The 15,445-nt window shown below is 40.7% G+C and overlaps 2 protein-coding genes across 6 annotated transcripts in view; one reads left to right on the plus strand and one right to left on the minus strand.

Annotated features, from left to right (window-relative positions):
* Positions 1-1,444: 1,444 nt before the first annotated feature.
* c7h11orf58 (chromosome 7 C11orf58 homolog) lies at positions 1,445-6,455 on the minus strand. The gene is made up of 5 exons (XM_031295257.2): positions 6,229-6,455; positions 4,576-4,659; positions 4,331-4,391; positions 3,999-4,108; positions 1,445-2,070 (listed from the first exon to the last, which is right to left on the minus strand). The coding sequence occupies exons 1-5, from the start codon at positions 6,280-6,282 to the stop codon at positions 1,852-1,854; spliced, it is 528 nt and encodes a 175-aa protein (XP_031151117.1). The 5' UTR covers positions 6,283-6,455; the 3' UTR covers positions 1,445-1,851.
* Positions 6,456-8,204: 1,749 nt separating this feature from the next.
* LOC116046821 (transcription factor SOX-6-like) overlaps positions 8,205-15,445 on the plus strand; it is a 114,140-nt gene continuing 106,899 nt past the window's right edge. For 2 of the 5 annotated variants that reach the window (XM_031295255.2, XM_031295256.2), the window contains exon 1: positions 8,205-8,617. The gene's annotated coding sequence lies outside the window, so the exon portion shown is untranslated. Of the gene's footprint in view, positions 8,618-9,865; positions 10,170-15,445 lie in introns of those variants that run through there. The other 3 variants (XM_031295250.2, XM_031295254.2, XM_031295251.2) reach the window with 2 other exon arrangements.

Raw genomic sequence — 15,445 nt, forward strand, 5'->3', positions numbered from 1 at the left:
TGTGAAGGCATCTGAACACTGTATTTGCCCTCTGATTTTCTCAGCCCTTAAAGCGTAACTCTCACCAAAATGCAACCTAGAGTATTTTTGTGAATGTACCCGAGTCAAACTCGTTTAAAAGCATATTAAGGACGGAATTTCCACTTTTAATATTTACCGTATTCTCGTTTTTCAGTCAAATGGCCTTTTGAATGGGAGTGCTAGGGGCACTTTTATGCTAGCCTCAAAATAGCTATTTTTAAAACACTAAGAAGGCTCGACACAACATGAAACTTTGCTCGAAGTATCACCAGGGACTCTACACCTTAACGAAAGCACTGAGAACATTGTTTGTGTACACAGAGTTTACTAAAAAGAAAGCTTTTGAGCAACTCACCGTAGGTCTTGTTTCCGGCCGCTACCACCTCGGCAGTCAAAACGAGTCGATATCCGAATACGAATGAACGGACTCCATATGAGGCTCCTTTTTCAACTAAGAGGTCAATATTGTTTTTCAATAACAACAAAACAAGAAATAATCCGTGCATTTATATGGAACTAAGCTTTAGGAGCTTTCCATCTTTACTCTCCTCCCTGTTATTTTGCATTCGGAAATAGATTGTTTTTGACTAATAAAATGGCTGCGGCCAGAAACAACAAGTGCTACGGTGAGCTGTTCAAAACCTTTTTTAGTAAACTCTGGGTACACAAACAATGTTGTCAAAGCTTTCGTTAAGGTGTAGAGCCCCTGGTCATACTTGGAGCAAAGTCTCATGTTGTGTCGAGCCTTCTTAGTGTTTTAAAAATAGCTATTTTGAGGCTAGCATAAAAGTGCCCCTAGCACTCCCATTCAAAAGGCCATTTGACCGAAAAATGAGAATACGGTAAATCTTAAAAGTGGCAATTCCGTCCTAAATATGCTTTTAAACGAAAGTCTGACTCGGGTACATTCACAAAAAGACCCTAGGTTGCATTTTGGCGAGAGTTACGTATAATGACCGTCATTGACAATCATTGTGCTGGTTTTGCTGCACTGCTGATGTTGCATTTGCGTACAAAATATCCATGCACTGTTTCCAATAAACAATACCCAATGAAGGCTTCTTTACATTTTGGATGATTTTTAATTCATCCCATTTCATTTATAAGAATTTTCTAGGCAGTTTGCATTCCCTCTGCTGGACACGATAAACAGTTCCCTCTCAGAATTACTAGTCTTAAACCAATGACAAACCTGAATGATGAAAAACGTATTACCAGTGTCAATGCTGACTTCAGAGGCTAAATGTTTAAATACATTTTGACCACATGATCTGCATTTGCTTCTTGGGTTGAGAGCGTACCTGCACGAAACATTTACTTTCATGTATCTACAAGGATTCATAATGCAGAATAAAAAAACAGTTACATAGAACCACCTCCTTTGTCTGCGCGCTACTGTAGTTTTAGTGTTAAGAACAGCAAATGGTAAACGGACACTTTCTTTTATTGGTTTTCAAACAAGAAAATGTACAATGTATATACCAATCATGCTGAATGGCAAGCAATCCTGTTTCACCCAACACAATTTGTGGCAAATGCAGTGACTGTTAAAATGTTTTGAACAAAATGAAAATAGGACTATTTGCCATCTTAATTTGATATACCACCACTTAACCAAAAGCTGGCGTATTAGCCTGCAGACATAATTCTTTGACAACTTTGATGCACTCCAGGATGTCGCCCAATGATGAGTACTCGTGTAGAGAACCCATTTCTACACAGTAAAAAGGACTACAATGATGGGTGATCGCCTACAGTTAAACAAATAGCGTCAAAATTTACAAATTTGAGATTACAAAAACTAATTCCTCCCTGCACATCCCCTCAGCCCTACGCTGACTTCACAAAGGCCGTTTTGCAGCCGTGTTTCTGTTCTTCCTCACTACTGTCTGAGCTGGCCTCGTACTGGTCTGAGGTCTGCTCCTTTGGGCTGGGGTCGCTGCCTTCGTCCTGCGTGTTTGCGGGTTCCTCTTCACTGGTTGACTCCTCTGGCTCTGTTGCTTTTGTCTGACTGTCCACTGGTGGGGAGGGCAACAACTCTGGCTCAGGCTGTGGGTCAGGAACAAAAAGATGATTTTTGATGATAATTTATATATATATATATATATATATGTTAAAAACCTAAAGTGTAAACAAATGTCCCTGGATTTTGGTGAATATTTCAGCCTTGGGCTAAATTCGATATCGATACCGTGACTTTGATACTGGTTCCTAAACAATACTTTTTTTTATACCAATTTTACAAAATAAAAAGAAATTACAACATTACACATTACAGCACAAATATTAGTATTTATTTCTCAGCTCCTATTATGTGAGCCCCGTCTCTGTGCGTAACGTAGAGTTTTTCCTGACTGCCTCTACGACGTAACGTTAGACAGCCAATCACCAGCATTATTAGATCTGGGTAGAAGCATGCTGCATGCTGTATATATATTATACTGGTGATGATGAGATTTACTCCTGAGGTATTGAATGACGAGGCATTTTTCGATACTCTATACTTTAGAGGCAATTCGGTCTGTGCCTAAAATGTATTGAATTCGGTACCCAGCCCTAGAGAAACGACTATAAAATTAAAAGAGAAAGTGATATCACCTTGAAAATGTGTTCAGTGTTGGCAGAAGTGTGCCTTTTGTTTGAGTAGTATTTACATAAGAAACAATGACCGTGTATGTGCGCTATTTGCCCGCTACACCCTGCTCTGCATACACAGCTCAACATTTTAAAGACAACACAAAAGACGAGTGTGTTGCCTCTAACTGGGTGAGACACAAAGAAAACTAAGAAGTGGCATTGAAGGATGGATGTAATACTTGGGCTACATCATCATCCCTATTACTGTCTTGTACCCTACGAACTCTCTCGACCCTCAGATCATCTAGTCTAGATGGAGAAGCAGCACGTGTAAGACTTGCCCGAACTTTGACTCAAAACCTTAAGCATTCATTATTATCCACCTTGTGGTTACATCCTTAAACTACCTTCTATTTTCAGCTTTTCATTTCTAAAATGGTTTCTGTCTTTTTAGTTTTATTCTTTGTGTATGAAATATTCTGCACAAATGAACTTACTTCACACGCATCACAGGATTTATTGGAATTCTATATTGTGATTACTAATAATGCAATATATATATATATATATATATATATATATATATATATATATATATATATATATATATATATATATATATATATATATATATATATACACACACACACACACACTTTCTCATGAAAAGTAAGGAGGCGCAGAAAGTTAGTTTAATAGCTTAAAACAGGGCTGGCCAATATATCGATATTATATCGATATCGTGATATGAGACTAGATATCGTCTTAGATTTTGGATATCATATTATGGCAATATGGCATAAGTGTTGTCTTTTCCTGGTTTGAAAGGCTGCATTACAGTAAAGTGATGTCATTTTCTGAACTCACCAGACTTACCACTTAATCATTATATCCACATTGCTGAGGATTATTTATCGCTAGTGTCATTGTGTAAATGGTTTGTGAAAGCACCAATTGTCAACGCTACAATATTGTTGCAATATCGATAATTAGGTATATCGGGATATTTGATTTTCTCCATATCGCCCAGCTCTAGCTTTGAAACATTAAAAAAAAACATATTTAGCACAATATTTCTGAGAGTTTAAAAGAGAAGGACACCACTGTAGAGGAAGAGGTTCTGGTGAAATGAAAGTATAGTATGTAATTAACTATTATTATGATAATATTATGGAGATCTAAGGAAGATGTATTGATGGGCATTGTTTCATTAGAAAACTACAGAAAAAAAACAAGTTGGTTAAGTAATAACCAGTCAGCAGTCTAAGCACACCTCAGTGGTACATCTACTAAAGGTTGTTTTTAAGTCTGGCTAGATAAATCAAAGAGCTGATTTTAAATGTATTTCCAAAACCTCGCCGTTCGCTGGCCCCTCTTCTGGCCCTGAATGAGCCCCTCACCTCGCTGAAACCCAGGCCACAGTGTCTCCGGTTCCGGCCTGACAGCTTCCCGTCCATGCTCTGCTGGTACTGCATCTCTAGCTGCTCGTTCATCTGCCTATCTTCCTGCCCTGCAGAGGAGACACCGGTCACAGCAGGCACACCCAGCCATTTCAGGCCTATCCATGCATGGATAGATCTGAGTGGCGGATGTGTCGTGTGGAAGCCAGGTTAATTGCATTGGGCATAAAGATGAGGCAGCATGGGCAAGCGGCAAAGCAACAGTAGTTTGGACATGTCTTACGTTAGCAGGACAAATACACGATTTACAAACGCTAAATAAAGACGCTTACCACTGCGGAAGTGGGATGTTGACTTGTGGTCGCCAATGACGAGGCGTCCGGTGGGTTCTTTCTGGAAAACAGAAAACAATCCCATTTTATATCAGTTGTCCAAACTTTTCTAAAAGGTTATAGAGTGACAATGATAAGCTAAACAAGGCATTTGCGTTGTCTTTTATCGTTATGCTATGCACTGCAGGACTATAATGAAGTGAACTGAAAGTATACTGAAGTGATCAACAATAAACAAAGCAAACCTTGCTAGCGCCCATCAAACGTAAAAACTTTTGCTTCCTTTCATTGCTTCCCAGATCAGCTGATGCCCACTGGGTAGGCCCATCCTGTCGAGGCAAAACATTGTTATCATGTGGATTCATGCACTCAACAACAAGAGCAGACTTCCACATAATTAAACACATAATATGATGGTATGGATGATAATAATCACATCATTTACACAATGACTGTTTTTACAAAGCACTACTGGAGGCTGTTTCTAACCAACAGTGCTAGCTGTTTCTTTCCCCTCTGAAGAATAAATGAGCCAGAAGGATCATTCCCGCGGTCTTGAAGGTACGTTTGATGATGTTTACTTTCAGAATTCTCATTTGGGATTTTGTTGGTCTACTCTAAGTGTCTGAGTGAGCCTTTTGTCTAAGTGTAGCATATGACCACATACAGGATTGTAAAATTGACAGAGGAAAGAAAACCCTAAAAGTTCATAAAATAACAACCTAAATCACAAAGATGAGCCCATACATATGTATAACTGTCAACTAGATTTGGGGTAATGTGACTACTTAGGGCCACATAACGTGATTCATTGGAGTTATGTCTGCTGTGTTCTGAGAGAGAAAACATAAACAGCTTTTGTTTAACACAAAGCCTCAAATACTGGCATTATGCAGCCACACACATAGATATACATTTATAATTAGATCATTCCAACACAGAAAGTAGTTTTAAAAAAAGGGGGGGGGGGGCAGGCAGCTTTTCTATTCTGGAAATGTTAAAGGACCCACTCAACAAAACATTAAAAGGTGCTGTAGGTAGGATTGGGAAGATCCAGGACTTAGCCAAACAATTTGAACATCGACAACTTCTCAGTCCCTCCCCCCCTTTCTGCTAAAGCCCAAAACGGTCTCCTAAGCCCCTCCCCCCACAAGGGAGAATGAATGCGTGTGCATGAGCAGTGATTGACACGCAGTTAGACACCCCTGCCCTGATTGGTGCATCTGAACAGGGAGCGGTGGACTTTTGCAAATCACACTACAGGCTGTAGTTGGTGCCAAAGGGGCTGAACCAATTTTTTCTGGATGTAGTTCTACTGGAACATAGGGTCAGTTTCTGCAAATATGACAGAAAGTTAGTTTTATAAGTCTTACCTACTGCACCTTTAAAGATGATCTTTACAACAGCATACCTGTCAACATTTTTGTTCTTTTTCTTTTTTTTTTTTTTTACATATTAGTGCCGCTGCCCACCATTTGCTTTAATGCAATTTATTTACAATTGAGAATAAAACGTTAGTGGTAAATAAAAAAAAAAGAAGATACTGCAGTGACCCCCAGTCAGTAAAACTGGATAAAACACCTCCAGTCAAGAAACCCTCTATTTTCAACAAAACATTGTCAAACATACTACAAATTTACCCAGGGCCCGTTTATCTAAATCCCATTTGATACAAAATAGCACGATGCATGACATGTTTTATCCAATAACAGTTTCAACTCAACCTTAAAAGGCGAGTAAACTTCGTCCGGCTGCAAACAAAAACGTGTTCACGTTTCACGGTGCAGCTTTCCAAGAATAGCGTTAGCAAACAGGCTAACGCGATGCTAACCTTATCTAGCTAGGTATGCTATAGCTTTCACCTACGGGTTATGTTCAGTTTTTATTAATTTACTCACGTCACTTGGAGACGCCGGTCGTTTTGATCCATGCCTGTTCTCTGGAGAAGTCATTATGAACGAAAGCTTTAGTAAATGTCAACAGAATAGCATACCACCTAGCAAGGGCTAGCTGGATTTGTCAACAAGCCTCTGTGTCGCCACTTCCGGTTCCGTCTTCTTCATGTCGCAGTCGGTTACGGCAACTCTTTGCTGCCAGTCACCGGTGGATTGTGTTACTACACGCTAAAAACAGATAACTGTTTATCAAATTCACTAAACGAGAAAATCAGTTAGCAAGACTGTCTGTCACTACCAGAATGATATAGCAGATTGAACGAGAGTAGCTACTATTGAACTGATAGATTAATTTTAGGTGTGGCTGGATCCAGGCACATTTCCACATCACGACGTCAAAGTACAGAGAAGTTCGCAGAAGTGTCGAAGGAAAACAGGTAAACTACTTCTAGCAAACCACAAACAAGGGGATTCTAGTTTTTTTATTAATAGGCCTACGTAATTACATAGAGATGTCCTTGTCTCGTTCAGCAAGAAGGCTATATTTAATAAAACAGCCAATTGGCCTAATGCAATTCTTAATTTGGCCAATGTTTGACTGTCCTTGACGTCAAGAGGCAATTATAAGGGGGCTCCAGGGAATTTAATCATCTGTGATTTTTAAACACAATGACCATCTCTGAAGCAATTAAAGATTTGTGATGGAACTATAGCCATGTGTTTTTCTCAAAGGCTAGATTGAGTTTGGTTTTAGAGGAATGCACATTAAATACCTCAACTGAGGATCTTCTAATGCTGGAATTCCGATATTATATCTCAGTGGCGGATCCAATAGCCTGCATGGCACCATCATTTCATTTTGGAGCATAATTAAATCAGATATTGAAGCTGGATGTGTTGCTTTTCTACAGCCTATTCTCAATTAATTACATTTAGCCTATCTATTTCCAAAAGCCGTCACTTTGAGGGGTCATGGACATGCACAGTGTAAAATAAACTCTCTACTGGGTGACCTGCATTCAAACCGCCAAAAGGTGGCGTAAGGGTAATAAAGAAACAGCCCAGAGGCGCTCACACCTCTGACAGGACGCTCACATCACACCATCATCGAGATATTACAGTAAACGAGACGTTTTTGGGGCTTGTAATCCCATTTAAATAAGATAAACAAGTTGTATATACTTAATAAAGGTGAGCCCAGACACCTTCCTTTAATATTTTCAATAAACCGCATTTTTTTTCCTGAGCAAAATGAAGAACAATTTTCAAGACTTTACAATATCAGGTGCCCTTCAGATAAGGACAGGACATTTTCGATAAAGAGGAGATTTAGGCTATTTTTCAATCACAGACTTGATTATAATTAAATTGTATTCCCAAGTAGACCGTGCACATGTGTTGTTGTTTTAAAAATGATAAACGAGCACTAGTGAGACGTTTCCCAAATACATATGCAAAATATCAGCACAAAGAAAACTTGCTTGACATTTGGCCTTGTTGCTTAAACTGTCCACAAATACGCTATTTTGTTTATTAACAGGCCAAACTTATGCGTTGTTTGTTTTTCAATTTCGATTTGTGAAACAGAAAATGTTGGTAAGAAAAATGTAGCCACAGTCAAATAAAAGCAATAAAAGTATTTCATTTAATTTATTCAATTTGTGTTCAAAGTGGTCGCCAAGAGCAGGTGAGCACTACGCGCACGCACACGCACGCACACACGCACGCACGCACACACACACACACACACACACACACACACACGCACGCACGCACGCACGCACGCTTGTAGCCTAAAGAGAAAGGGAGACAGAGATGAGTGGAAAAGTTAAAATGAGGAATAGGGGCGAAAGATCAAATATAAACTGCTTTACATTAATGAACAAAACACTTGAAGAAAGTGAGACAGAGACACACGGAGACCGACAGACTGAGAGAGAGACAGAGAGAGTGAGGCAGAGTGAAGGAGAGAGAGAGAGAGAGAGAGAGAGAGAGAGAGAGAGAGAGAAAGAGAAAGAGAGAGGAGGGGTTATCCTGCCTCGGCCTCTTTACCCGACACTGCCCTGCACTCTCACTTAACCTCCACATAGTGCCGGACGGGAAATAACTTCAAATACTTTTTTTTTTTTTTAAAGATCCTCCTCATTCTCACCTCTGACGACGACGCCCAAGTGTTTTCTTCCACTTTGTGATCCTCTGCGGAGCGCAAACAGAGGAGTTACCAAAGTCCCAGACACGCTCCAGCGATGGTGACTTTACGCACGGGATTGGAAGGCTGTTTGAACTGACTGCTCTTGTTTTGGTCTCAACGCTGAAACTCTTTATCGTCGCCCCATAACAATCCTCCAGTGTTGCCAGGAACACGCAGCGTATGCCGAATAAGTGAATCCAGGTAAGAGAAGTCCTGTTGAGTCAGCGTGGACCGGCTCGTGCTCTCTGGGCTGCTTGTTTTGAACGTCGGTGCGCACTCTGCTTATCTCTGCCTCACAACAAACAGCGATGACAGCAGCACATTCACATTCTGCGTCAGTGTCTTTAAACCTGAAGTTGGACCGTGATTAGCCTCGCTGGACCCTACATAACCTCCAAAAACTAACTCACAGAATACTTTATTTTATTTATTTATTTATTTTTATTTTTATTTTTTTAGAAAAGTTTCGTATTAAAGTGTTGTGGAAAACCCCCCACACCATTCTTTAGAGTAATTTGTGGATGTTATAACTGATTCAAAATGAGACCAATTCTAAAAAAATAAATAAATAAAACGCATTAAAGTAACAAAGTTCATGATAAAACAATAACCAATTATAATAACCACTATCACCAGTTGATTGTCAGTTATTGTTATGTTATTGTTACGTTGTTTAGTTGTACTCTATGACACGAATACAGATTATTAGAAACATTGGGGTTTCCCTTATAATATCCAATATAATAAGCACACTAAAACCGTGATGTTGTCAGATGCTTGTCATTTCGCACCACTGTCATCCACTGAGGCTCATCTTAGAGCTGGCGATGACGAAATACATCAGTAACATTAAATCTGTGCTCACACAAACATCACAGAAATGAGCAAAAGTGTATGACTTCCAAGTATGTTAATCAATGCATGTCTATCTTTTTCTCCGAGTATAGCTGTTAGGTGTATACTCCAAATTAAATATTCAAGCTTCATTTCAGCCATTAAAGATGCAACTCTATTTTGCAAGAAAAGGAGAGGCTACAACTTCAGTTCACGCACTGTCCACTCCAGCCCTGTCATGCGTACTATTAACAGAAATGGTTCAGCGGTTCTGTAGCACCAGGAAATGGTTCTATAGGCTCAGAACACATTAAGAGACATTTAGAAAGAGTCTCTGAAGCACCACGCGCAAAAAAAGAAGAAGCTTAAAATCATAAAATCGCTTGTAACAAATTAAAGACTTTTTAAGAGCTACTGAAGTTTGATTATTTTTTTTTTTTTTTTTAAACACTTTCATAATTTAGTTTCAAGAAATCCGAGGACTCCTAAAGTCATCCCATTCAGACCCGCTGGAGTCTGAGGGATGATACTTTCAGTAGTTTCCTCTTCGGCCACACAGCGGTAGCCTTCTGTCCACAATCGTGAACGCTCTGTCGGACGGGCTGTGCGCGTCCCCGGCTCCACGGCACCTCTACAGACGCACATTTCAGCCCGCAGTGGATCTGTGGTGCCTTGTGTTTCCTGCACATGTACTGGGATATAATAGAGAGAAATATACTCTGGATGGGGAGAAAAAGTGGGGCGTCTTTAGGGCCAAAGTTAACTTTCCCTCCCGGAGGTCACGGCGCCTGACCCTAAAAGAATGCGTGAGTCATAAATTAAAATAGACTCGGAGCCCTAACACAGATCCATTGGGAGACAATACCGAGGGAAAACAGGACAGTGTCCCAGCACGGCGAGAGAGTTGAGAAATTAATCTGTAAGTTTCTTTCTTTTTTTTTTTTTTTTTTTTTTAACTTTTATTTCCAGTGCGATCATTGTCTTTCTTTATGTTAGATCGTTAAAAGTTTGGACCGTGCAGCGTCTTAACGGGTGCTAAAAAAGTGTCAATTCCACTTGCCAGTTGTGCAGCCTGATAGAGTGACAGCGCTGGTTATGTATGAAGTTAACTGTGCGGGTGTGAACTTGAGCCATGCATGCAGGGACAGCTTTTTTTTTGTCCGGAGTGAAGAGTCTGCAGCTCGGACAGTCAGCCGGGTCTGTCTCCTGCATGTGTGAGAGTTAATTTGCCCTGAGTTCACGGTGAGGATGTGACAGAGGGTACAGGAGGACAAGACGCACGACAACGGCCTGGAAAAGACTGATAGAGTCACTTCAGGGTGTTCCCCAATATTTAGAGCCACACTACACTTCTCAGATAAGCCGCTGCTCGCATGCAGATAAGGAGCTTTTAGAGAAACAGAGCGAAAGAGAGATCACACATGCTTGAGAATGTGTCTGAAAACCGCTAAGAGAGGAAACGCGCAATTGTTTCTGAGATTTGTGAAGCTATATCTTAATCGCTTGTCACATTCGGAGTTTTGCGCAATTTCCCAGCATCAGCTCTAATTGTTTTACGCATCCACGTTTTTGTTTGCACATCAAATCACTCCTCTATTCAGAGTTATAATTGCCCGGCTTGACAGAGCCTCCAGTTGCCAGTTTGGACCTGCCCACACCCGCCTGCAGTAAATCACAATTTCCAACAAGTTGTTTAATTGTTTGGACTCTGGTAGAACAATTTATAGAGCAGCAACCCCCCCCCCCCCCCCTCTCTCTTGTAAGTGAGAGTGTCTGTCTGAAAAACAATCCGAGCGAAGGGGGGGGGTTTGGGGGGAGGGGGGCTCGCCGAAGTTGATCTCCTATGGCATTTTGTTTTGAGCAGGTGCTGCGGGTTGAAGTTCCCTCATAAGGTAAAGTGGCATTAGAGTGTCCAAATGGCAGACTTATATATAGGCTGCCAATTCAGCACATTGTCCCGGGCTGCATGGTTAAGCTCTCTCCGCTGTCTGAGGGAGACCTGCAGCTTTTTTTCTTTTTCTCTTTCTTCTTCTGTGGGGATCCGCGCTGACAACTGGCGGACAAGGCTGAATACAGCGGCCGGTCACTGTGTGGTCCACTAGGAGCCTGTCAGCAACATGAAATCTCTATTATCAACCGTGCGTAAAATGCCCCGCATTTCTGTGGCACATTTGAATTATTCTCCACCTGTGATATAATATAAATAATTTACAAGATGAAAATTGTTTAATTTGGTAAAACATCAGGTTACATTCTGTGAATAATATGTATATATTTTTTTAAATCCCACAGAGTCGTTTGCTCAGTTCATTTTCGGGCCTGTTGCCTCACAGAAAAAGATTTTTATTTAATTTTCAGATTTTCATTTGATATAGGCATCTCTCTCACACACACACACACACACACTCAGATCGTGCTTATGTTCTTTTCCAGCATCAGCACACGTTTAACTGTTATTCAAAATCACTATCATTTATTAAACATTCCACTCTGAAAATATAAATTTCTTTTTCTTTGCCTCCAATGATAAGCCCTATAAATGTGCACATCGCTGCTAATGTGATGCAAAGCCAACCTCAGGATCTAATTCTCGTACTTAGAAATCCATCCATTGCTCACACGTTTTTCTAATATGTCACATATATTTGGTGAACTCTGGGAGGCCTTTTTCTCTGGTGTGGCCCAGAGGGACTCTCAAGTGGCAGAGAGATGGCACAAGCAGCTGGAGAGACTAAAAAGAAAGAGATTTGACGGCTGAGAGAGAGAGGGTGACATGAAGGGATAGATTGAAGAGAGGAGGTGGAGGAATGCTCTGAATTTTGAGATTGTGACTGCGAGTTTGCCATTTGTAAGACATCCACAACACCCTGAGATGCAAAAGGAGTCGTAGCTAATCACAATTTTAGGAAGCGTCCTCATGTTTAAATCCTTTAGCTTTACTGTTATTTTATCGAGCTGAACACCCATCTTCCATCTGACCATGGTGTTGCAGATTTCAATGTTTCCACGTTTGCTTTTCTGAAGATGTATTCACCTTCATCGGAAAAAAAACCCGTCGCTCCATCATTTTAAGCCTGTGGCCCATCCGGAGAGTCCGAATTATTTGTTGTCGGGCTCTTTGAAAAAGACACCAGACCCTAAATTGGACATGTGTTGTACAAACACAAATTAAACATTTAGCCCTAAGTATTTCTCCCTGGGTCCTAAGTGCATATTAGTCAGCCTATACTTATCTCTGGCCCAACGGCACACCCAAATTGCAGTGTTGCTGCTGAAAAAGAAAGGTTGAGGCCCCGGAGAATGAGCACTTGAAGCACGCTGGCAGATTCCCATAAGTTTGTCAACCACAATGCAAGCTTAGGTGTGTGTGTGTGTGTGTGTGTGTGTGTGTGTGTGTGTGTGTGTGTGTGTATGGTTGTATTTATGTGTGCACGTTTATGGATTCAAGCATCTTTTGTGATTGTCGACACTGTCAAATGTTCCTCTGTTTGTGACACTATGTGTGCTCATGTGCATATTGACTTTTTACCCCGTGTGTTTTTGCATGTGTAAGTGTGTTATAGGTGTGTGTGTGTGTGTGTGTGCGTGTGTGTGTGTGTGTGTGTGTGTGTGTGTGTGTGTGTGTATGTGTGTGCACGAGACTACCCTCGTGCATGTATGTACATGCATGTCCTTGTGCACAGTTAGGCGTGTATAATACAAAAGAATTTCTCTGTGTGTCTTGTGATGTGTCCTTGTCATGTGTATCTATGCACCTTCATGTATGTATTTGTTTTGTGTGTGTGTGTGTGTGTAAGTGTGTGTAAGTGTGTGTGTCCTGCTGGGTGGGCATACTTCTCTGTGGATCCCTCCTCTGTTCTCCACCACCACATAACCTTGAAAACAGCTTCCTCATTTTCCCCCCAGAGCGGAGAATAACGAGGGGCCGCGTTCATTCTCCTCTCTCGTCTCTTTCAATAGCCGGGCTAACCTTTCCTCTCTGCCGCTGATCCTCCAGCACCTGCTACCCACCATCCAATTTCAAAACTCAGAATAAGACCTTACCTGACACACCAGCCCCTAATGACAACAGCATTCCCTCCACACAGACACATACTCGCTCTTCCTTCCTCTTCATTTTACATCTTAACATACGGTATTTAGGCGACATCTTAGTTCAGCATCCTGGGCGTGTCCTCGTCATGTTCAGAGCAGCTCATATTTTTGGGCGTTCTGATCCGCAGAGCAGCTCAAGTTCACAAAGTTCATCCTCTTCCTCGGCTCTTTTCTCTCTCTGGCTCTTATTTCTTTAGGCAACAGGGTGTGTGTGTTGCGCCGTTGTCTGACGACTGCAACATGGACAATGGCTATTATGTACCTGCAAACGATTGACTAAGATTATAAATGTATGGTTAACACAAAAGCCTTTGACAAATTACTGCTGCAGTGTTAACACAGTCACAAACCGGGCGTCCTGCCTAGAGAGAAAATAGCAAGGAGTGGCTTACGTAAATCCACACTGAACTGAAGCCACTTCTTTCTTAGATTGTGATTATCGGCTATGAATGTTTCTCTTTTTCTTCTGTTTTCCTGCTTGTTTTGCCATTTGCGAACAACTTGGCATGGCAAACTGCAGCATCATTCTCTCGGCTCTCTCACTTTTTCTCAAGTGGAAAAACTCACCATGACACTCTCCAGCAGCACATCACACAGGGCTGCCGTCTCTCTGGGTTGTTGAAAGTCATTTCTGGAAATGTAGGAACTCTGTAAATGAAGTAACGTGAAATAATTCCTGGAATGCGCTGAACAAATCCAGCTAGTCATATATGGACATAATAATGCTTAAGTACTTTTGGGAAGCCTGGTCGCGGCTTGTTCCTGCATCCTGAGAGGTCATTTTTGACTTTTTGACTTTTTGTAAAGAAAAACTAAAAGGTGACCAGCAAAAATGACTTGTGCTTTATTTTGTATTTGGTCACATTAACTGAGTCGTTCAGTATTTGAAGCACTCAGTAAACATTTTCAGATGGATCCAACTCTGCCGATAGGACCACACTGAACTGTCCCAAAAAACAGTTCCCTTTTTAGAATAGGACACCAAAAGCATATGGATTTAAAATTAGTTTCCCAAAATGATATTATAATAAAATCTTTCTTTTTTCTGGCTTGTGGTGGAATAAAGAGTTAAGGTGCTTTGTGAAACTGAACCCAGTTATGTATAAGACCAGTGAGTGCAAAGACTGAAGTGGAGAAAAGGTCAAACAAGAATTCACTTTATGAAATCTTCCAACAGTTGTGCACTATTTCGTTTCCAAAGGTAAACACCCAGTTTAACTGATACGCCGAAAAGTCAAATGAAGGTTTTGTGTCTAAAACAAAAAAATAAAATTAAGATAGAACGTACTTAGTTTGCAAAATGTTGACACTATTCTCTTGATCTGAATGCTGCATGTTGACCTGAGACAAATTATTTTCCCCCAAAGGAAAAAAAGCTTTTAGATTCTCTGATGTTGCTTGCAAATAGATTAACCTGACAAGTTATTGTGCATTGCTGCTCATGGAAATCCCATCATTGTAACTTTAATATTTCCCTTTAAGAAAGCAGAATCATCGTAAAAAAAAGAAGAAGACATAATTTTTCCTCTGTTGCACTTGACGGGCGTCTCAGCTTTGCCAGGAGCAGCAGCCAAAACTAAACGTCAAAAAAGGAGTCCTGGAAAAATGTCCACCGTAGTTGATTTGCTGCTAATACGTGGACATCATTTACAAAATAAAAGTGTTGTTGTTGTGGTCTTTTTTGTTTCAGCCAATCAAATTGCAGAGTTTTAGTATTTAAAAACAAGGCTATAATAGGGTGACCAGGTGACTGACATCGGTGCTCAAGTGGCTCTTTATCTGTCAGTCAGTAGTTGTGGCCTTGGACTGCTGCAGCAGCAGATGCTTTGGCAATTACAATGCTCCTGGTGATTTTACAGAAAAGGGGAATCACATGCGAGTATGTCTATATGTCCAGGAGCTTGTAGAGCTTTAGTCTTTTTCTCCTCCTTCCGCTTCTGTCTCTCCCTGTTTTTTTCTCAGTCTGTCTTTTAATACAGATGTTTTTGCCGGATTTTGTCCTTAACTCTACACAAAGGTTTTTGTTACTAAATGATTCTCTCTTTAGTTATATTCTAAGTAGTCTATATCGACGACGTTTCATTTCCGGGATTGTTCAGG

The sequence above is a fragment of the Sander lucioperca genome, chromosome 7, assembly GCF_008315115.2.
Source record: "Sander lucioperca isolate FBNREF2018 chromosome 7, SLUC_FBN_1.2, whole genome shotgun sequence".
Taxonomy (NCBI): domain Eukaryota; kingdom Metazoa; phylum Chordata; class Actinopteri; order Perciformes; family Percidae; genus Sander; species Sander lucioperca.